This window comes from Podarcis muralis, chromosome 11 (assembly GCF_964188315.1).
Source record: "Podarcis muralis chromosome 11, rPodMur119.hap1.1, whole genome shotgun sequence".
Lineage (NCBI taxonomy): Eukaryota > Metazoa > Chordata > Lepidosauria > Squamata > Lacertidae > Podarcis > Podarcis muralis.
In genome coordinates this window covers 27,889,138-27,913,704 of record NC_135665.1, presented here as the reverse complement: position 1 = coordinate 27,913,704, position 24,567 = coordinate 27,889,138, and the positions used below count along the sequence as shown (strand labels likewise).

General features: G+C 39.6%; 1 protein-coding gene across 6 annotated transcripts in view; it reads left to right on the top strand.

The window, feature by feature from the left end:
- Positions 1-24,567, top strand: part of PAM (peptidylglycine alpha-amidating monooxygenase) — a 121,050-nt gene that overhangs the window by 24,677 nt on the left and 71,806 nt on the right. For all 6 annotated transcript variants that reach the window (XM_028749435.2, XM_028749434.2, XM_028749431.2 and 3 more), the window contains exons 2-3: positions 17,445-17,968; positions 19,604-19,724. In XM_028749435.2, the coding sequence (XP_028605268.1) occupies positions 17,877-17,968; positions 19,604-19,724 (213 nt within the window). In that variant the 5' untranslated portion in view covers positions 17,445-17,876. The remainder of the gene's footprint in view (positions 1-17,444; positions 17,969-19,603; positions 19,725-24,567) is intronic.

The window sequence follows — 24,567 nt, the reverse complement described above, 5'->3', positions numbered from 1 at the left end:
TAATACAAGCTTCTGTACTAATTTGATTGTATTATGCATCGTAATGCGACAACAGACACTATTATCACAGGCATCCTACTTTATCAAGATATAGGTTCTGGCTCAAAATCAGGTTCTCACCTCTCTTGAGAAGAGCACTAGCGGGACCTTGCTTAAAATCATTTCAATGAATATAATTATAAAATTGCTACTTGACTAGATCCTTAGTTGCAGTGGGTGTTTTAACTGTTTTTAGCATTGTCCCAAGTATCAGTGCTCTTCCTAGATGCACCAAGAATGTGTGTGTGCTTGTAAGCTATTAAAAGAAGTATGGTAGTGGGAAGAATGGAATGAGATTCCTCCGAAAAGTTCTATGAATGATGTAATGAGAATCCTGTTTAGCCTTGTTACTCCTATGTGAAATGTGCTTTGTTCCTTATAAGTGAGTGTAAGGTTCGTCTTTCCACTGTTTAGGGGATTCTCATATTTCCATACTAAGAAAAGAAAGAAGTTATTGTCAAATGGTAAGTTGACTCCCTTTGATGGAGATTAAAGTTGAGTTGGCTGCAATTGATATTGATAGTTTGGTGGCATTTTACTGACTGACCCTGGTCCATGGATTAATGGTAGGAAGAACCAGCTGCTTTTGCCTCATTTCCATCCTGGATGGTGAAATCCATTGAGCAGATATGGATTTTGTATGATGCATTTAAAATACATTGGTGCCAGATGGTCTCAAGGAGTTGTCAGTAACTAAGAAACAATTGGATTAACAATTGTTCTCTGCTTTCTGAAATGTAGCAGTGCTAGTGCATTCAACTACAATGTATCAACTAACACATTTGAAGTAATAGTACATTGAAAAGCACATTTTCTTCTGAAGATAAATGCTAGCAGCTGACGTTGTGATATTGCTGATTGGTTGAATTCTCCCTTCCCATTGTTTAATCCTACGTGTTCCATACATGTTTGCATAGTTCGGTGCAATAACAATATTTTATTATGTACTTAAAAATGTGAATAACTTAAAAGTAGTAAATAGAACTTTCTTCAAAAGTCCAAGTATGTAGGAAATTCATAATTCTATTTTATATTGAATGCTAATTTATAGCAAAGAGCAGCCCATAAATTAACTTTCAATATAAATTGGCAAAATGGGGCACTACCTAATGAATTGTATTTGTGTGTGAAAGTGGCAACAGCCACCTGTCCCTTGCTCCTTATTTTCTGTTTGCTTACATTTCTTCTTCCTCTTTCTTTCTTTCGTTCTTGTCTTGATGCCACAGTAGTTGCTTGAGTTGCAGATTAGGGCTTTATAAAATGTATGCCTTAGGAGTAAAGTTTAGGGCTAAATACAGATCACTTGGCAGCAAGCGGGTTGATTTTGGCAGGCATGTGTAGGGAAGCTGCTGCTATAGGAAGGAACTTTGCCAGCAGACAGGGTGCACACGCTCCTTAGGCATATAATCCTTTCTCAGTTGTCAAACTGGCATATTTACAGTCAGTGAAAAGAAAACCATCACACCCATTCAACGCCATGCCCAGCCAGTCCAGAAAGTCATTTGAATGACAATGTGTTTTGCACACAGCCACCTATTAAATGTTTTATTTCTTAAAGAGATGCTGCAAAGGAGGCCGAGCGATGAGCAAAGCTCAATTCCAGGTGTGGTAGTTACGATTTCTCATCAACTCTGCTCAGGAGAGGCAGGTGGATCTTCCCTGGAGTGTCCCTCTTCTTCAGCAGAAGCTGTGTAAATAATTTACAGCACAGTAAATAGTGATCACTGGAAAATATGCTGTAGATTTGGATAAGCTGGGTGGGGAGCAGAGCTTGGTTCCTTGACAGGTGAAGTGCCAGCTAGAAATGTGGCCCACTACATTCAGAGATTTATCTACATAGGGCTTTATATACCACACCATTTGAGTGTCTACACAGTGCCCAGGCTGCCCTCTAACTATTAAAACCAATTATAAAATGCAATTATAACATTCCGTAAAAATAACAATGCTAAAAGAGGCATTGATGAAACAGACCTCAGATATAAAACCATCTACCCAGTAACAATAGTCTTTGTTATCTGGTGAAACACAGTGAAGGACAGAGCCAACCAAAACTCACGGGAGCAAAAGATTTCCATTGTTTGGGTGGAACCACCAAGGAGGCTTTTTCTCTTGTCCTGATCAGCTGAACCTCCACACAGTCTGAACACAGGGAACCAGATCTTACAGCATGTTACTATAGAAAAAGAAGCGGCAAGCCTTTCTTTTTGCTGTTGATTGGGAAGGTGGGTTTCTCAGCATCCCAAAAAGACAAAGGAACATTTGTTTCTACAGACAGTCAAAATTCCTCACTTCATATTAAAATGCAGGCAATGTTTATACATTTCTAGCTGAGAGATGTGTTGTGACGGGAAGAACCCATGGGGAGTAGATTTAAATGCAGCAGTTCTGTTTACTCTTTGAAATCTTCTTTATAAAATGCTCTGTGTTCTGCATTTGGATTGGTGGAGGTGGAGGAGGACAGTTTTATCTGAGAACAAAGGGTTGATAGCTGACCTCTGCCAACATCTGAGGGAAGCCTTCTTCTGAATTGCTTCTCTAGGCACCTTGCTATTCTTTTGAGATGAACAAGGGCAGCCCAACTTGCATACCAACATTTAAAACTATGTGCCGGTTCTGTGCAATGTTAAAGGAGTGAGCAGAATGTCAATAACATTTGTGAGCAAATATATACTTAGTCTCTAGACCAATTGCTCCAAACCTGGTGCTATCCAAATGTTGTTGGACTACAAATTCTGCAATCCCTGACTATTGGCCATGTTGACAGGGGCTGATGGGAGATGGGACCACATCTAGAGGGCATCAGGCAGCGAAGCCTGATTTGGACTCTCCAGATGGGAGGTTTGATGTCCCTCTCTTACACAGTACGGAAACTCAGATTCAGATATTGTAATAATGCATTTTGCATGGGGCCTGTCTATGAAGACTTTTGAGAAGCTTCATTGGTTTAAACTGCAGCGACTAGGCTTTAGTCTGTTGCACGTAGGTCAGAGCATATAATTCTGTGTTTTGTTTTTTGGTAAGCCCCATTGCTTCCTATTTGCTCCTGGGCTCAAGTCAAAGTGCTGGTTCTAGCCTTTAAAACTCTAAATTGTTTAGTTCCTGTTTACATTAAAGATTGCTTGGGAACCGAGATCAACATTGGAGGTCAGTTAACAAAAGAGACTACCTTATCTGTGGCGGTTCCACTGTGTTATAAAACTCTTCCTGTTAAAATTAGTCAGTTTCCTCCTTGTATCCCTTTTGCCAGAAATTGAAGACTCTCTTATTTTGACTGAATTTGAATGCGTGGTGTCGAGTTTTATTGCTGCAAGTTTTAATGTGCAGGGTTTTTTTAATCTTACTTGTGTAAGGTTGGTTGCACTATGTTCATTGCTGCTTTTAGAAACAGTCTGTTAACCTAGCAATCCTTTGGCCCCTGAGATGCTCTTGCCATTCTGGCACCAGTTGATAGGGCCACAAAAAGGGTGTGTGCCAGCGAAAAGGAGTAGGGGGAGTTGTTGGACCCAGAGGATCCAACACCACCAAGTCAACATGCCTCCAAACTGGAGATTAAACTATACCAAGGATCAGCGGGTACCTTCTGTGCCAACTTTTAAATGCCCACTGAAAACGTTTCCATTGTGTAGTCAGGCACTCTACTGCTGATGTTTGTTTTTAACTTTTTAATTACAGTGGTACCTCGGGTTAAGTACTTAATTCGTTCCGGAGGTCCATTCTTAACCTGAAACTGTTCTTAACCTGAGGTACCACTTTAGCTAATGGGGCCTCCTGCTGCCGCTACTCCGCCAGAGCACGATTTCTTTTCTCATCCTGAAGCAAAGTTCTTAACCCTAGGTACTATTTCTGGGTTAGCCGAGTCTGTAACCTGAAGCGTATGTAACCTGAAGCATATGTAACCCAAGGTACCTCTGCATTTTTTGTTTGATTTTCTTTTTATACCTATTGTAAACCACTGCAATATATTTTATATGAAGGAAATACTCATTTGCCCTCATTTTGTCCTGTTGGTGAGAACCCAGCAAAGATTTGCATACTTCAGCCTCTGTCTCTTCTTCTCCACCCCCCCCCCCAAATTTAGGATTATTCTGTGCACACCTCTGGATACAGTTAATAAAAGATTGTATAGTTACTTATCTCCTTGGCTCAGGGGTTGCATAACTCTATACCCTCCAACCTATCTCCAATGAAAATAGGGATGTCCTAAGGAAAAGTGGGACATTCTGGGATCAAATCAGAAACTGGGACAGCTTTTGTAAATCAAGGACCGTCCTTGGAGAATATGGACACTTGGAGGGTCAGTTGTTCATGTGATTTTAAATCAGAGAATGAATACATTACTGTGGAAACATACAGTGCAAATACCTGGCTACGTGTGAAGAACTGACCTACTAACTCGCTATTCCCACAAGCACATAGAGAGACATGAAGTAGGGTTGTCAAAGAAGCTCTCTTTTTGGATGGCTTGGTCAGTAGGCTATCTGTGGGTTCTTAAGAAATGGATATTATCCAGAAATTGTTTATAGCCTGGTGGCTCATTCCTGTTGTTGTGCCCCTTTTTGCGGTGGGGAAGAATTCCTGTAAAATTTAGCTTGTGCACTTGGATTCAGTTTCATAAAGCTTTAGAGCTTTTGTTCCTTTCTGCAGGAAGCTTGGTAGCTCTTCATTAGCACCAGTGAGAAATGTTTTCGTCTTAGATTCAAGTGTTAAATGGTCTGAATGTAAACTGTAAGACAAATGGAGCTCCTACAGCTCCAGCTGTGGTATAAATAGCATTTTTCTCTCTCACTTTCAGTTTTGATTTTTAGGCCTTGTAAGTTCACGCAAGCAGTTTTCCGGAGAAATTCTGCCTTTATACATGGTGCTTCAGTGAGGAATAAAATGTTTTGTCCTTGTTCAAAAGAACTACTGTATGTGGTCTTTTTTCCAAATAAAACACATAAGCGTGCCTTTTCTCTTCCTTTTGAGTACAGCTCTTGTGGGAATGAAACAATGTGAGAAAACAAAGCAAAATGTGCAACATACTTTTTTTTTTTTTTTTTTACCAACATGCCTCTTTTTTACCAATATGCCTCTACTGAACGGGTCCAACCAGGTATGTGTATTAGGCCCTCTGATCTACTCAGAAAATAGTACACAGATTTGCATATATTTTGTCTAATGCAAATTTGTGTCCTCATTTGCAGGTGGAGTGGAAGGGCCCAAAATAAAAGTGTGCCAAAAGGAAGGGGTGTTGTTGTTGTTGTTTAGTCGTTTCGTCGTGTCCGACTCTTCATGACCCCATGGACCAGAGCACGCCAGGCACTCCTGTCTTCCACTGCCTCCCGCAGCTTGGTCAGACTCATGCTGGTAGCTTCGAGAAGGGGTGAACAGGAAGCAATTTAGAACCTTAGGCAGACCAGCAGCAATTTAGAACCTTAGGCAGACCTGTTCAGAGCTTGTCTGAGGCAAGTGTATGCCCCATGGGACTGGTGTCCAAAAAACTGTTTGTCAATCACAACTCTTGATTTCACCTACTGGTTACAAGGTGGGAGCAGCCAGGCCGGTTCATGTCACAGAAATTCCTTAGATGGATACTGACATATTTTGCTTCATAAAGGAATGATCAAGGACTTCTTTTTTATGGGCTGAAAATGGGAAATATTAATTCACGGATGTCTTGTGCCATCATTAAATTATTATTAGAGTGTGCTGCTAAGCATTGTGTGCTGCTGAAACACATAATCAAATCAAGCAAACAGCATTTAAAGTTAACACGTGTACCTTGTGGATGAACTGTATAGATTTTGTCTTCCTAAACTGAGTTTTCAAATTTAAGTTATTGTGAATAAGTTTCTTTTTAAATAGTGAAACGAGACAGATTAGAAAAACCCTAAAAATTTCAAATCATGTTTACAACATGCTTGAAATTCTTATAAAGATTTTTTTATATATATCAAAAATCCCCAAACAATAAACTACCTTATCTTCAGCAAACGTTGTGAGAAATCTTGAGTGCAAACTTTTTGCACTGGCACTGGATGAAGAGGCTTCTTTTTATAGTAAGAAAATGCTTTGAATCCACCTAGAAGCAGATTTTTTAAAAACTTACAATAGATTTTATTGGTGAGCAATTCCAGTTCATGGTGTGATCTGTATCTACATTTTCCAAGGAAAGCAGAAACCTTGGCATTCTTGCTTGGGAAGGAACTGTTGCTCTAGCCCAGGCATCCCCAAACTCAGCCCTCCAGCTGTTTTGGGACTACAACTCCCACCATCCCTAGCTAACAGGACCAGTGGTCAGGGATGATGGGAGTTGCAGTCCCAAAACAGCTGGAGGGCCGAGTTTGGGGATGCCTGCACTAGCCTGTGTACAGGGGCAACTTGCTGATGTATGAAGGATGGTATTCATTATAGCTCAGTTCTGCTGTATGAATCTGCCTAGAGCAGCTGAGCCACAGCTGAAATCATGTTTAAAGGAAACACTGAGTAGGCTTGAAAATATGTGTGTGTGTGTGTATGCATGCCCCTAAACCACAACAATAGCGCATCTGAAGGATCTCTTTATTGTGATCGAATATAATACAACTGAAGACAGTAAAAACGTCTGCATTATGTCTGCTTGTTTGCATTATCTTCAAGGACACCTTGTAATCTCAATAAGCTTCCCTTTATTGCATCCACGGATTTATGTTATGGAAGAGCAGAGGTATTGGCCCCGTGGTGTAATAAAACTATGCAGTTAATTTAATCAAGGTGCTGAAAAGTCACAGTTCTCAGGATTATATTTTGTTATGTCTTTTTACTATGGAATATTCCATCAAAATCCTGCCATTACGTATCTATAACATCTCCTGTATGGCATGGAAGTGATCATCAATAAGTTCCAAGCTTGCAGTAAGTGACCTTAAGGCATTGCAATAGCTGTAAGAGAATAAATTATTCCTTAAACGAGAGTAATAAGTGCTAGGTGGTGGTAGAAGATTGCTTTCTGCAAAGGAAATCATGGGCAGAATACAGTAATGTCATCAGTAACCTAAAATGCAGAATGAAACAGCCATGCAAAGGGCTAGGTATGCTGAGCAAGGCAAGTTGTACAGTAAAAATGTACAAGAGTATAAACTGCTGAGTAATACACTTGGAAATTGCAGGTCATCTCTGGCAATCCTGTTCATGTCTACCCAGGAGTAAAGGCCCAAAGGGGCCTCTCACCCTCAAGGAAGTATGTGTAGGATTGCAGCTGCAGAGGCCACTTTTCATGTTCAAGATTAGGAAGTGCAATGCATCTGAAAACATTAGAAAGGCCCCTAATGTAAAATATGGTATTAAGACTTTATGCAGGCATGGTCAAACTTGGCCTTCCAGCTGTTTTGGGACTACAGTTCCCATCATCCCTGACCTCTGGTCCTGTTAGCTAGGGATGATGAGAATTGTAGTCCTAAAACAGCTGGAGGGCCAAGTTTGGCCATGCCTGCTTTATAGTGTTAGAAACTGTTGGAAATAGAATATAACCAAAGGCGTGCTTCTTCCTGGCTCTTGCCTTGCTAGCTCATCCTCTTGTTTTGTCTTTCCTTGTCCTTTCCCTTGTTGCCTCTTGCAAGGATTCTTTAACAGAAACCATGCATACAGACAGGACTGGCGATATAAATCTGCTGTATGATCCCTAGTGAAGACAGATGTTTTGATGAGGCAAAGTACCACATAAATCATGTCTGTCCAACACAGAGCCAACTGTTTTAATTTTAAACTGTTTTATACCTTAGGAATATAGGAAAAATCCTTGTAATGTGCTCAGGACATTGGTACGTCTAGTTCAATACTGTCAACCCAGACTGGCAGACTAGCTCTCCAGGGTTTCATACAGAAGTCTTTCTAGCTCTATCTGGATATACTGCAAATTAAACCTAGGACCTTCTGAATACAAAGCAAATGGTCTACCCCTGAGCTGCAACCCGTTTCTGTGGTGTGAATAATGTTCTGTAAAATCTAGGGAGCCAGTGTGGTTACAGCAGCCTTTCTCAGCCTTGGGTCCCCAGATGTTGTTGGACTACAACTCCCGTCATTCCTAGCTGGCAGGGCCAGTGGCTGGGATGATGGGAGTTGTAGTCCAACAAAATTCAGGGACACAAGGTTGAGAAAGGCTGGCTTAGAGTGTGGGACTCGGAGCTGGGAGACCAGGGTTCAAATCCCCACTGGACCATGAAACTCACTGGGTGACCTTGGGCTGGTTGTTGCCTCTCATCCTAACCTATCATATAGGGTTGTTGTGGGGGTTAAATGAGGAGGGTCAGAACCGTGTACATCACATTGAGCTCCTTGGTGAAAAAAGTGGGATGGAGGTGTAAGAAATAAGTAAATAAACTGTATTCTATAGAATGTGAACCAGTTGGAGTAGGGAAACTTTGCTATGCATTACTTACCGTGGAAAAATATTATGGAAATATGACAATTTGAAAATGTATCCATGCTACTTTTATAGCTTCATTTGAGGATATGAAGTATAAATTTAAGATTATATGGATATATATTTTTAAATAAAAACCCTAATCAGGGTTTATTATTAGCAGTATAAAGAATGCATTGAAAGAAGGAGATGAATGGAATTTCTTTGATAATTTCCTTGGAATGTAATGTCTTCTTAACAAGTTTATTTTTGTTGCTTTTGGAAGAGATTTCAGGTTTGAGTAATCACTGTTTACCGATTGGCAGTGCTTGTGCAGACTTTTGACAGCTTTTTGGATAATTTCAACATTGCTGTCATGCTGGAATTCTTTGCCTACACCATGTGAAACATTGCAAATATTAAACAAGATGATCCTAAATATAGACAATGAACAGCATGCCTATAATAAAAAACCGATATAATAGTTTTAGATGCATAAAAATTTTATATGCCTATTAGGAATATTGCCTAATGCAACTGTAGACACAACTAAATATTTCTGTTATGGGATTGTGCTAGTTATTCACAATTTTAAAAATGTACTTGCTTTTTAATTAACTGTGCATGGTTACAAGGTCAGAAATTAAATTCATGAGGATTTAAACACTAAAACTATTATCACTTGGATCCTTAAATAATTCTATTTAAGGAAATTCACAGAAGAAAAGTTTCCCATCCTCTATTTCCCCCTGCAACCTTCTACACCACCACCACCACACTGCAAAAAAAACCTAAAACCTCTCTCAGAATTGTGAGGGACCCTTCTGAATACTTTGGGATGGGGTAGAGAGGGAGAAAGAGGGAATTGGAACAGTGGTGCAGTTAGGTAATTTTTGACTGGATTTAATTACCCTACAGGTGCACTTCTCAATGAGGTAATGTCCTCCTGCTTATTCTCCTGGAATTCTTCTCCAAAGTACTGTACAGATGGCACCACTGAATGAGAAACTTTCCACCCTGAGAAGTTATTGAAGCTTAAGATCTAAGCCATTGAATCCATTGCTCTTTGCAGGCCTATTTTTTTAGATTTTAGATGGAAGAATAGTTCTGTACTGAGACATCAAAATCATGACAAGTGCTCTTAACCTGTGTACCCACTGTCTAGGCAAAGGATAAAGTGAAATTCAGGATTTGTGAGAATTGTGAGTCATTGAGAGATGATGACTTGAGTTGTATAAATATAAAACTAGGTAATCCTGTTGTGGAAGATTACCAGACTAAAGTACTAAAGGTTGCACGATTTTCAGCCTTTGGGGCTTAACCTGGAGAAAATTAGACTTCAGTAAAGTGGTTGTTCATATGCACTTAGAGAATGCTGCTGTAATTTTGTGGTTGCGTTTTCCTTCATAATTTTTTTGAGTTAAATATCAGCAATGTTGGCATGTGCCACTTAAATGTCATTATCCAGATACACGCATTAAGCTATTGTGGTACATTTATACCTCTTACATTCCAGGTACTGTACTTCATTGTGACCTTTGTTCCTTTGTTGCATCCTGTTCGCTGACTTATTACAGCCAGCCCTTCAGCGAGTATGCTGAAGATAGCAGAGGCATGCTCATTTTCTAAATGGAGAATGCTCTTAAAAGGCAAACATTTCATGTTAACAATTTTGTCTCGTTAGTGGAACCCACCTGTGGTGCTACTGAACGTGTTGCAGTTCTGGACATGGCTCCTGGATGGAAAGGGGAAAAGCCAAGACCATGCTAAGAGCAGGTCATTTGAGGACTTTCTCCTTCTGAATAATCCTGTCTGTCCACTGAGGTCGCAGATGTCTTGCTATCCTCTTAAATAGATGGGAATACAGGAAAGGGTGTATCTTTTGTTATGGTGTCCAGTGTGTGAAAATATCTCCCTAGCTCTTTTTCTAAAGATTGTCAGTTGATACTTAGGCTGGGTCCTGTGCATTGCCATTCAGTGGTGTAGTGTGGGTTGCCAGTGCCTAGGGCAAGTGTGGCGCCCTCCCCTCCCTGCCCCCAGGCAGCTGGGGTGGAGGCACATGTTTTATTTAATGGAATTTGTATACTCCATTATGGGGGGTGGGCAGCGGACAACAATCACTAAGCAGTTTAATAAAACTAAAATGTCTATCAACATTATCAATAACTTGTTTTTAACTCTGACTTTTAACTTTAAAAAAATATATAAATAAAATCAGCAGTTCAGGATATGCATAATAAGAAAAAAATGCAAATAAAATATATGCTAACCATGCATATCAGGGTAAACACAAAAAATTCTTAGTAGCTGCAGCAAAGTTGCCTGCCTAATATCAATGGGCGGGCAGTTCCAGAGTATAGGTGCTGTTGCACTAAAAGATTGATTCCTTACAAGTGCAGAACCAACACTATGTGGCAACAGAAAATAGGGATGCTAAGCATTATCCTGTATCTTCACCTTAACATATGAAAGTGACCTCCCGCCCCATTGTCAGTGCCCTTTCATTCCCTCTAGTGACTGACTGCTTTCCCCTTTCTGTCTGGGTTACCGTACCACCTCTTTCAACCTCTTGTTTTGATCGCTGCTAAATTGGTTAATCCTATTTTCCAGACACTTTCATAGTTTAGTATAAGCAACATGTAATCAGCTTTTCAGAAGCAAACAGCTGGCTGTGTCTCAGGAATAGAAACCAGGGTGCCCTGTTAAAAGTAAGCTGTTTTTCTCTTGTTGCCGATTTAGTTCTACACATTGTGTCTTAGTAGTATGGGGAGTTAATGTATCTTACCGAAGTGTCAGATGCTTATCAAATAACTTTGTTACACCATAAATGTTTTCATACAAAACTTACACAAAAGTAAAAATAAAGCTCTTCCTCTCCTCACAAAAACTACTGTTAAAATTTACTGTGGTGCGTACCTTATGAGTTGTGTAGTATAAAGCCAGTGTTGTTTGAGAAGGTAATTAATCGAGCTCTTGGTTCTGTAAGGTGAAGCAGATGACATATTTGTGCAGGCTTCAATAAATAAGTTGAAAATCTCTGAAAAATCAAACATTATGTAACTCAGTTGCAACATAATATATAATGGAATTATTGCTCTGGCTGCTGAATGTCTCTTACTCTGCCTTCCCTGGGTTTTATTTCATTGATTTTTAATTTTCTGAAAGTTGTATTTTAAATCTTCTAAGCAACCTGTTTGCATCCCCCATTGGCAGTTTTAAACACACTTCTCGTCGGAGGGAGTTCCACATGCTCACCACTGCCATGTGGTTCGTCTTATATGTCTGTCAGTCTGATGTGCTGTACGGTTGTACCTTAGAAGCCGAATGGAATACGTTCTGGAAGTCAATTTGACTTCCAAAATGTTTGGAAACCAAAGCGTGGCTTCTCATTGGCTGCAGGAAGCTCCTGCAGCCAATCGGAAGCCGCTGAAGCCCCGTCGGACATTTGGGTTCCAAAGAACATTTGCAAACCAGAACATTCACTTCTGGATTTGTGGCATTCAGGAGCCAAAATGTCTGGGTACCAAGGCGTTTGGGATCCAAGGTATGACTGTGCTCTGATTAGGACCTCCATGGCCAGTCTTAAAGCCTGAGCAGGCTCCTATAGGTGTGAGCTGTCTTTCAAATAATCTGCTTGGTCCATTTAGGGTTTTAGATAGAGAGCACTTTAAACTGGCCTTGGAACACACTTTCAGTCAGTGCAACTGGTACAGAACCAGTGTTTATACACTCTGATTTCTTGCACACACACCCCTCCAAGCAATTGGGAAGCTTCTTTATGCATCTGCTGAAGTTTCCAAGCAGTCTCCAAAGGTCATCTTCAAAGATGAATCTTCTAAAGGAAATGCATAGACCTGCTATTATCTCATTTGTCTGACCACTTCTTTCCAAGCCTTATTATTTTATTTATTATACCACCCTTCATCCAAGGATCACAGTGCAGTTTACTGTATAAAAACATAGCTTAATAAAAAACAAAAGGAAAATGATAGTTTGACTACACCGGAAAATTTGTTTTGGCTTCTGTTTAAAGAAATGTTTCCCATAGTAGCATCTGACAGTACTGCAGATTAGTAGTGAGAAAGTATATGTGGCATTAGCATTCATAGTTGTGCCTTCATGTTCTGTCTTTCCCCTTATCTTAGTCAGGAATCATTGTGTCAGACCAGCGGTTTCTTTCCCATTAGCTTTGCAGTTTGCTTTCGTGTGGCTGGTTTATTCTAATTTCTGGCGCATATTTTTATATAGAGAATTCAAAGAATACAACTTAAGCACTGCCCCTCTGCAAGCAGGTGCTGCGAATGTATTTCAGCATGGCAGGAATGATTCTAACAAAATGTTTGTTCTGTTCTTAACCACTTTTACTCTAGCGAAAATCTTTCCTAGCCCATGCTTTCATTGTATTATAAATGTTCACATTGGCAGTGCATTTTTATTATTTGGTGAAATTATAGCCTACTTTTCAACAATTGCTCCAAAAGGCGGTTGCATTTAAAGAAAAAATAAAATGGCAATAAAGTTTCAGGAACAGCAGTTGTAGATTAAAAACTGACATTCAGCATTTAAACAATACCCGAATTATTAAAAGCTTGTCTGAAGAGAAAGGCCTTAACAATTCATTTGAAGGAGCCAGTCTCTGGGCAGTTGCATCATACTGGCTAACTATTTTAGAGCTTGGGGGCCACCACAAAAAAGGACTTCTTTTGATCAGTTTTGTAATGCAAATATAAGTCTTGAATTAAAGAAGTATACATGCATATTTATTTACTGTCAACAGAAGGTTAACCATGAGACAAGCTTAAAAAATACAGGAGAGTAGTTTGATACTAATAATAGATGATTAATCTAAGATTAGTGTTTTGTAAGTATGCTAGCAGTCTTTGCAGTTGTCCATGCTGATAGTAGATGTGCTATTTTAGAAAACTTTAAATATGCAAAGATAAAGCAGACATCTAGACTGCATTTCTTTTTCTGTGCAAAAGTGTGTGACCCTTTAGAAGCACTTTGCCAGTAGAAAAAGTACATTTCCCTTTATTTTTTTGCTTCCCTTTATTATTCTCTATTTGTGTAATTTCATTGATGGTTTTTTCTTTTTATTATGGACATCTGGAGGTGTAATATCTCATGGGGATCTTGCTGCCTTGTTAATCATTATTGTGCTCTTTGTTAAATGGAGCATTTCCTGAATATTTCCTGCTGGGAAAATGGAGTAGCTTTAGCATAAGACATGGCAGGATACTTTGACTAGCTGAGCAGTCTACTACATTATCCATAACCATTTAAATGCTTTCTGTGCACTCTGGAATTCTCTGGAGGAAGGAAGTCTACAGATTTACAGCGTTCCAGTAGGTGGGAGGCATGCTTTCAAAAGCAATGTTTGTTTCATCTCCATGAATGAAACATGCATTGAATTTCAGTATGTATGTTTTGAAATGGGTAAGTAGAGATGGAAACTACTGCACACACAAAGACGTACAGTAGTCGTCCTGAAAAGAGCATTATGTGAGAAATGAGAAGACTGGTTAAAAGACTGTTCAGGGGCAATGTCGTATTCCTGTTACATGGATATGCAAAGCTGTTAAAATGTTAAGAGCTGATACAACTTGTTGAAAAGGTTGCAGGTGGATGGCATCTGGGATGTTTAATTTCTTTGGGAGGTTAATGAACTTCATGCTTCAGGATGGTAATGGTATAGACATTATAGGTCCAAACTAGTCAAAATTAAGCATTTTATGTCCACACCATTGCTACCTCTGAAGTGTGAAGTTGCTTAACTTCTGGAAGTCCCAGTTTCAGGTGGGGAGTGAAATAATCTAAAATAGAGAATAAAAACAGATGGGACTCCTATGTTAACCTCTCGTGGGTATATCCATATTTTGTCAAGGTAATCAATTGGGAAAAGTCACTTAATTATTGTAAGTGGTGGGGATGTGTCTATACAGTGGTACCTCGGGTTAAGAACTTAATTCGTTCCAGAGATCCATTCTTAACCTGAAACCGTTCTTAACCTGAGGTACCACTTTAGCTAATGGGGCCTCCTGCTGCCGCCGCACGATTTCTGTTCTCATCCTGAAGCAAAGTTCTTAACTCAAGGTACTATTTCTGGGTTAGCGGAGTCTGTAACCTGAAGCATCTGTAACCCGAGGTACCACTGTACTGAAATTCTTCACAGTAAATAAATGAAGGCTTTCTGGTTTAGCTATTCAGTGTTGGATGCTGGGCATGTTTCAGGTGCCAAGAACGGAGTTTAAATTGAGACATTGGATGTTTGTTAAATCATTTGTTGACTTGGTCCAGAAGCACAGAATGAAATCTGTAGTCGTAAACTGATACTGTACTTATGTCCTGTAATGCTGAGACTATTGTTATAATTGGAATTGAGCACGATGAAAGAAAATATTTATTACGGCCATAGGCCCATACAGATAAAAACAACACATAAATAACAGCTTGTGCACGTGGGAAAAAACAGCCGCTAAAACACCACTATAACAATAAAATACTATAAGATGGAATGGCATACTACGCCTTAATTAGCTTGTAGTGCTCCTTGGCGTCGCTTTTGGGTAAGGACAGCGACCAGGAACCTAGCTACTTTCAGGGTCGTATGGGTATCCTTATCCTGCAAGATTTGGGCAAGGTGGAATTTTGGTGGGGTACCCTCTAGTTTCTGTATAATTGATCCCAACATGATGTGCCACTCATATTCCATTGTCTTAATGTTCTACATGCCTTTGGGTGTTGCTGGAGTGCTTAATCCTCAAATAAATTCTCATTTTCAGTATGTGTGCATGTTGACACAATCTACAAGTCAATTCCCTCACTTTAAGACAAAGTATGTATTTTTCAACCAAACGAAAGTCCAAGCAGTTCACCTATTGCCTACAATTAAGACAGTCACACAAATTCCCCTTTTCTAGAAGAGTCACATATGGTTTTACAAGCTTACCTAAGCAAATTCTGTCCCATGACACAGGGGATACATGCTTCACTAACCCATCATCCTCCTGTTTTAAGCTATCTTCATGCCAGGTTCAACAAAATATTGATGGGCTTCAAATGTTTAAATAGGTAGAATAGGAAGCACACAGGAGTTCTATGCAATCTGTTTGTGCACTGTGTTTGTGAATTTTCTGTTGGGCACATAGGCTGTTTTTCTGTCAATTGTTTATAATCTAAGGAAATAAGAGGATGACATAAAAAAATCTCCCATAGAAGATACATCTAAAGCCACTCATTGAGTCAGTCCAATCAAATCTGTAGTGTTTTACCTCGCCTGCTCCTCCACTCATCTGCAGCAAATGTTTAGTTTTTTTGATCAATCTATCAACCAACAGCTTAAGATGTGGAAAAACACAATTCTGCAAAGAAGGAATAAATGCAAATTGGTCCGAGCTAAACTTTGACGATGGGAAGGAAATGTGCAGCCACTATAAAAGTGAGGTTGACTTCCAATAGGTCAAAACATTTCCCCAGCCTTTCTACTTGACCTTTTTTTCTGTCTCCCCTACTTATTTGCTGTCTTCCTGTGGAGCATCTATTCTAACCCAAAGCAAAGCTGCCGTATCAAGATGCACACATAATGAACCTAAGCAACCGTGTAATCTTGTTGTTGTATCCTTTATCCTCACTTGTTCCCATTTTATTCTATTGTTCCTCAGTTTTCATTTCTAGACTGAAAGCTCTCTTTAAACAGTGCTTTCTCTTAGTTGTTCAGCATAGTGCCCAAAATACTTGAGGCAATTCATAAATAATAAACAGAAATCTCTTGATGAAACTTGACCTTGCTGAGATCTGGGTGTGTTTTTTTAACACTTCTGCATTTTATGTTTGTCAATATGTTACTTTTAAATTTAGGATATTATCTTAATCACCCACACATTCTCCATGTTCACTTTTCCATTTTCGCAGTATTAGCTTACAAGACAAATAGTGCTGTGATTCTGATCAGCAGGCATATAATTATCAAATGTTTAATGTAAAATTATGATGCTATTCATCACAGTCTTAAAAACGTTGAACATTTCTTGGACCACAAAATGGTGACAGGTAGAGGCAGAGTTTGGCATAACCCATTGGCAATTACTGACATCATTTTCTATTGAGATTGAATCCACCTCTGGAAATTGCTAAATTATTGGCTCAGCATGTTCCTTGGGGCAAGGTGTTTCATAGCTCAACTTTTTTCAAGCTAAATATTAATATTTGCTCTGGAGGCATTGTGATAGCCTACCATATTTCAGGCAGAATATACCTCAGAGGCGTGAGACCATCCTTCTTCTACTGAACTTCTCTGTCTCCTGGCCATGACTTCTCAGCATGTAAGAGTTGCTGGTGCTGGCAGTGGTCCAACCAAAAGGCTATATGACATAGCTAGGGGATGGGACTGGCAAGTGGGAAACCCTGGGCAGACTGTGGTATTGAGGCCCCCTGAAAGTGTCCCATGGTGCATTGGTGGGTCCAGGAACACTGTTCTAGTTCATTGAAATTTGAACTACTTATTTATTTAATATTCACATTTATTTATATGTTGTTTGTTCTATAGCTGGAAGGTCAGACACTGTGTTTCATATACACACAGACATTTGAATTTTCTGCTAGCAAACTTTGCACTTGCTCTAAACTTTATGGAAAAAGTGGACTTTACTTAATTCTTGGTAAAAGAATATTGTGTATGATACTCAGCACTGAATACTGCCTTCTCTGAAGTAGAGGAAGAAAAGCTAGGTAATGGCTAAATGCACTTAAGCTTTCTAAGTCCTGTCACTTGAAGGCATTAGGGAGTTTGATAAACTACTTTTGATAGCATCACCTCTAGCATTCACAGTTCCTGTTACAAAGAATATGTACCATACTTGTGAGAATTGTTGCATGGAGTTGTGAGGACGGCGGAGGGGAGAGGGTCAACAAAGTTTACAATACCTTTTCTGAGTTGAGCTAGAGCTTGTGAAACTCCTAATGTGCGAAAAAGCTTTAGCAAGTATTTGCTGAGAACTAATGCTGTAATGTGTTAGTCACCCATTATCTGTTTCTATTTTTGCAGGTCCTGAATGACGAGCGACATGGGTTTCTGCAGTGCCACTTGGAGTCTCTTGCACTGTGGAATGGATTGACTTTTTTCCAAAATGGAGATTTTACAGTAGGCTGGAATAAAGCAACACGGCTGTGAATTCTGCTTCTGCTCTGTCACTGGACATAGCAAAGGAAAGACTCTCTTCCCTGCCCTCCTCCCTTTCCTACTTTCCTCCCCTGCTTCCAATGAAGAAAGCACAGTATCATCTCACCTTACTGATTTAGAGCACACCACCGTCCAGGACAGATGGTCTGTCAAAAGCTGTAGGATGCCTGTGGAGAACATCATAATGAAGTAGCAAACTGATAGCAGTGCTGCTGCCTAATTGTCAGGATCACAGCCGACAGAGCTGCACTGCCCTTTCCCTGCTTCCTTAATCGGGTCAGGAACAGCAGGGTGAACATGGCTGGCCTCGTTAACAACCTGCTAATATTGTTCCTTATTTTTCAAAACAGCTGTTTGGCTTTCAGAAGCCCACTTTCTGTCTTTAAGAGGTGGGTTGTTTATCAGTGTGCGCTGCTTAGTGTTGCCGTCTGCTTTTCCTTGATTTGTGTTGTGGCTTTAAAAGTGAAGCTTCCAGCAAAGTAAACAAAAACATTCTCAAAATATAACTGGCTTATTTTTTATTAAATGTGATTATAATTGGTTTTGGTTAATACTGAAATATTCAGTGCGTTGCATCATCGTTCTTATACTGTTTTGCAATAACTTTTTTGTCTTAATTCAATGTGAGCTTGACAGGCTCTGTAGTAAGTAAGTAACTTTTTTATATACAATGTCCTTCCCATTAGTCCTTTGAAATCTCTTTTTAAAGTGCATCAGGTAACTTATCAGTTGTTTGATTAGCCTTCTGGAAGATGTCTCCTTGCATTTATGGATACCTTCTTAAGCGGAAGTCTGCTTTATTTGCTCACAAGACAATATGGTTGTATGTACAGCATAGTCCCCGTAATTGCCACATCAAATATTTATCCATGGATATATTTAGTATTCACATTGCATCAAAGGCTGCTTATATCTAGCTGTCCTGAAACTAGGAAGCATGTCTAGGGTTCCCCCACTATATTTTATAGGAGGTTTTTTTTCTGGATTCTCTTCCTATACAAATAATAGGGAACAAAATTTTCCGTGACTTCTTTGGTATCCATACAAAAGATGCAAATACATGTGATTAGACAATTGTTTTCAATCACAGTTCAAGAAGAGAAATGCAGGAAGTTCTTCCCCCAGGCTTATTCAGCTATGCATTGGGAGTTCTGCTGTATATTTGCATATTGAGGATTTCCCCATCTATTAATTCATTCCATAGTTTGCATGTTACAACTAACTGAAGCAATCATGAAGTGTTATCCATGAAGTGACTTCTTGGTAAAGGTAAAGGTACCCCTGCCTGTACGGGCCAGTCTTGACAGACTCTAGGGTTGTGCGCCCATCTCACTCAAGAGGCCGGGGGCCAGCGCTGTCCGGAGACACTTCCGGGTCACGTGGCCAGCGTGACATCGCTGCTCTGGCGAGCCAGAGCTGCACACAGAAACACCGTTTACCTTCCCGCTAGTAAGCGGTCCCTATTTATCTACTTGCACCCGGGGGTGCTTTCGAACTGCTAGGTTGGCAGGCGCTGGGACCGAACAACAGGAGCGCACCCCGCCGCGGGGATTCGAACCGCCGACCTTTCGATCAGCAAGCCCTAGGCGCTGAGGCTTTTACCCACAGCACCACCTGCGTCTGACTTCTTGGTAGTCTCCTTGTAAAGAGATCTGCATGGGCTTTTTTGTTGTAAATTGGGGGCAGCCCTGCAGACTTCCTTGGATACATGTGTGAATTGGCATGTTAGTTTGGATGCTCAGTTGGCTGAAACATCAAAGAACTTGTTTCATCAATACAACTTTCCTTCCTATCAGTACACGGTAAACTTGGGACATGTTAGCCACCATTTGACCTGGTGTATGAAATGATTGTTAATATTTTGCCAGTTCTTAATATTTCAAACTGTATTATGTAATCCACACATGGATTTCTCAAATTATTGTAGCTGCAGCGAAAGTTATTGGAGCACCTGTATGAGTTATACAAGTTGTGAAATGCATTTAAATAAAAGGTACATATTTAATATTTCTTCTTAATTTTAGGTATAAAGATTCTGCCAAGTCACATTCTAATGAATGCCTGGGCAGCAACAGGCAGCTGGTTCCTCTAAGTTTATCAGATTTTGCATTGGACATTCGCATGCCAGGGGTAACTCCTAAGCAGGTGAGAACAGAAGTCTGTATGTAGATCAGCTTATAGCTTTGCTTGTAGTAATAGGAACAAAGGTAGTCATGTCACTTTATTAACAGGTGGAGATTTACAATCGGTACATCTGTCTTGTGATGACTTCAGAATGACCCTGAGTTAAGAGTCCATGGAGAGCTGGATTGTCCTGCTTGTTCTCGCTGTTGCTTAGAATGCTTGATGGCTTCTCAGATGACCATATGCTAGGCCCCTGTGGAATAAATGCTTTCCTGTGATTCTCACTAACCGAATCTGTAAAGAACCAGTGACTCTTTTGAGGGAATATTAATATGAATTCTCCGGTGAAGACTTGTTAGAATTGGAGCAATGTCAACTTCATGCAGATTCGTTTTCGTGGTATCCTATCCTTAGGTTTTACACAAGTGTAGAACAACCTAAGAATGTTCTAGAAGTCTAGTCAGGGAACTGGCCTAAACTAGCTAGAGGCAATCAGCTTTAAATAAGTTGATCTTTTAAAGGTAGATCTGAAACGATTTTAGTTGCATAAACTAAATTAGTTGTGCAGAATTTTTCCTTTTGTTCTTTGTAGAACAGTCTAAAGCTGGAGTGGCTAAACCAGTTACCATTGGTGTCTGTGCACTTGCCAGTATCTCCTATGGTGCTTAAAACATCCCTGTACAGGGCTGCCTTCAGATGTCTTTTAAAAATCACATAGCTTTTTATTTGTTTGACATCTGTTGCGAGGGCATTCCATAGGGCAGGTGCTACTACCGAAAAGGCCCTCCGCCTGGTTCTCTGTAACTTCATCTCTTGCAATGAGGAAACCACCAGAAGGCCCTCGGAGTTAGATCTCAAGAGTCTGGGCTGGACGATGTGGTTGGAGACCCTCCTTCAGGTATACAGGGCCAAAGCCGTTTAGGGCTTTAAAGGTCATATAAGATACGTCCTATAAGATACGTCCTGAAACATTTCTCCACCTGTAAAACAGTCTGTGGGATTTATGCAATTTGGTGTAAATGCCAGAATATTTATGTGGGTAAAACTTTTTAGGATTCTTTAGAAGTCTACAGGTGAATGTCTTAGTAACATTAGAAACAAACAACTGGGAATCCCTCTGATTAACCATTTTATAAAATTGCTCTCCAATATATTTAAAGTTTTGGGGGAAATTGCACACAGATGACAACAGGATTTTACTGAGGACAAAGATTTGGCCCCCTGTAAGCTAAATAAGGAACTAGAGTTTTTTCTTCTTTTTTAAGACAAAAGATTTAGAAGTAATCCCTTGTTCTTTCCCTATTGCCATGTGTATTAGTGAAATACCTTGATGCCTTACCCTAGATTAATGACACCTGATCATATATAGTCTGCAATTGAGGATAATATTTTAGGGATCTAGTGAAATAGGCTTTGGTAAAGCTCATGCCATAATAAATATGTTGGTCTTTAAGGTACCACAAGGTACTTGGCTGTGTTTTTGCTTACCAGGTCAGGCCGTTTAAATAGTTCTCTTCTTTCAGTGATGCAGTTTCAGGTGCTTCTCTACCCTAAACTTATTAGGCGCTCTACCCCAAATCCTTGAATCTCTCCTCTACAATGTTGGCAAACATACAGCAATCAGTCTTGGAGCCTAATAACCATTTAATTGCTGACCCAGAAAGGCTTATATAAGAGTTTCTGTTTTTATGAAAATTCACTGTGAAGATGATTTAAAAAAAAAAAACACTTAGAAAAGCTAAATTGTGTATACACAATGGCAATTACATGTACATAATTTCTCTTACTTTGCATATGTTTTCCTAGTCATCATGGAGATGGGCAAAAAGCTCTACAGGATTTCAGAGTCCCTGCTAAAAAGAGATTAAATAATGTTTAGATAGAACTGCCAGTCATGAAATTAGTAGCAGCGTTAAGAGCTTCAGAAGCATTACAAGAATAGGATGTTTTGCGGCCGATGAGATGACTCATTGTTGCAGATAGCACTTGCACAAATAGAAGCTGAAACAAGTGATTTAGCTATTGGGAAGCATTTCCTGGAACTTATGATTGGAACCATCTGTTTCAGTTTCTTGGCTGTAGAGAAAGAAAACTTCAAGTAGGACTCAAGTAAAAATATTCTGTAAAAAACCTTTTCTGGAAATTAAGCCACACAAATACTTGGAATCTGCAGGGGTTGAAAAATCCATGTGCTGTCCAACTGAAAGTATCTATGGTATAGCAGGTGGGGATCCTAGCCACTAGGCTATAAAGTCAAAAAGTATTGTACCATGGAACAGCAGCTTGGAAAGACTGTGATTTAGCTCTAGTTCGGATGTATGTTCTGCTCTACTGGCATTGATTTGTTTGGGTGTCCATAGTGGCAGCCTCAGAGGCTTAGAATAAATTCCAACGACTCTTACGCTTATGTGCAGCTCATTTCAATGAGTTTCCATTAATTTCATGTGATATCACCCATCATGGTGATCATCTTGCACAACAAGAGAAGTAAAATAATGGGAGCTTTTTCATAAATGTGTTTTCATTCTTCAATAGTTTGCAACATGCTCACATGCTCGGAGTGGATTGTAATAGCACAGTTCAAATGTCATGTTTCTGATCCTCCAAACCAGCCCTTAGGAACAAATTATTGCTAAATCAAGTCAGCAGACAAAGGAGAAGGTGCAAACCCTTAGCTTGTGCTCAGTCCTCCAGACCATGTTTTGGAATGTGATATCTGAACTGGGCCAGTGACTTGAACTGCAGCTTCTGAAAAGTTAAAATAGCAGTAGACTAAAAGCAGATTAAAACCCACATCAACTTTCTTATTGCAGGAGTGGAGAAAAACAGCCGCTGAGAAGCATCTGTGGGAAGGCAATAGTTTTAACACTTTCCTCTCACCTGTGCATAGGATCCTCCAAGTGACTCTCCTATTCTTTTGTTCACAGATCAGTATAACTTGATCCCTAACACATGTATGTCCTAAAGTTTGGTATGGTAAACACTTTCTTTCATGCTAGGATTAATGTGTGTGGAAGCCTTTGTAGCATATAGGCATTTTCAGCACCACACCGCTGTCATAGTTTACACTCCCCTTTTTAATAAAAAGAAGCAGCATCCTGTCGTGGAGGTTTTTCCCTACCTGCTATCATGTTCAGACTGTCTTTGGTGATGGCATTTGTTGGGTTAATTATTCTAAAGGAATAAAAAAAGACTTCCAGGAATCTACCTTGCGTAAATTGTTTGAGAATAGCAGAGCTCTCTATGTGTGGGCAAAAAAAATACTTGCACTACAGCGTGAAATAATGTAGCATTCATCTGGAATAATTCTAAGCACTGTTGGCAGGGTTCATTGTAGTATGAATACAGATGGCATATGTGCAAAAATCAGTCCTTGAAAAATTCTTCATCTGGGTTGGCTAATTACAACAATGGGCTTTTTACATAAACGCCTGTGATATCGTAAAGAACAAGGGCAGCCTTAAGTAATGCTTACTGGTAAGAATGGGAAAAAAATATATTCTTGCATCAACCTCCTATCGCTAATTGTGCTTCAGATCTTTGCTGTTCAAAGCTCGGCATTTGCATTTTACATTTTGAATCTTGCTCAAATGTATAATACAGAGGCTATCTTTTACCCTCTGTACAGAGCTACTCAAAGTGATATCAAGGAAATGGGATGGTGAATAACAGAAGAACATGCATCACTGGAAAATGAATCCTTTCATAACTATTTAATTTATATGGAGGCAGTACATGAAAATGGCTGCTGTCATTTAAATTGTTCATAAGCGTGACTTGCTATTCAGGACTTATGAAAAAAAGCAGACTCGACTGGCTGCAGCCTCTAAGTGACAGGATAAATCTGTACAGGATAAATGCTGTCTACTTCTGCTAAGCCACCAAAATCATGCTCAAATTAATCCTCTGTGTCCCCAAACCTGTAACCTCTCATTGACCAAAGATCAATGTAATGATATTTTGCATGGGCAAGTTTGAATCCAGAGCTCCAAGCCTCCACTATGACCTTTATATATATATATATATATATATATATATAATTGCAAATTTATCAGCTTTCACATGCATAAGCAACCATAAGACCAGAAGCTTTGAACTTGAAAAGGTTTAATCTTTTTATTAATTTTAATGCATTTAGTATGGGGGAAAATGAATGAACAACACTTTCACACTGAATGCTTGGGAAGGAAAGTAGGAGAAAGGCAATTTAAGTAGTTCATTATTTTCTTTCAGTGTTTGGAAAGTATTTAGGAACTCATCAGGCAAGTGTGTTAAAGAATAAGGTGGTTCACTTTGTGTGTTTGCAAGTGCTGCCAAGCCATTAATGTCTGAGCTTGCATATGTTTGCTTGCAGACTAATATATGAAATAATGACAGAAGATTGCAGAGCAATTGACATTTTCAGTGCTCGTCTATTTTTGTTTATTAATAGAAGTATAGCCATTAGTGTAGATGACTATCAAACACTGACAGCTTGAAAGATAAAGAGCAATGGGTCTTGTACAGTCATTAAAGTTCTTTCTCTGTGTGAATTATTTACTTTGAAGTGATGAAGTCGGCAGAATTAGAGTGTCCTGTATTATTAGGAAATTATCCCATTATTTGGGGATTTGTAACTTGCTTCGGAATCCTCTGCAGATCTAGAGAGTGGAAATTTTAAAATCTTTTGATTAAATGTCTTGTTTTTGAGGGGGAAATAGTGCTACACACCGCCCCAATCTCTGAGCGGTGTGAGATTCCAGGTTTCCTCGCGCTTACTTAGGGTTTGTGTTTCCTTTAGAAATGAGGCACAGTGGAGACCAGCAAGGTGTTCGAGGGCATATACTGTATAATATGTTTCATTTTAGTGCTAGTCATTTAAGCA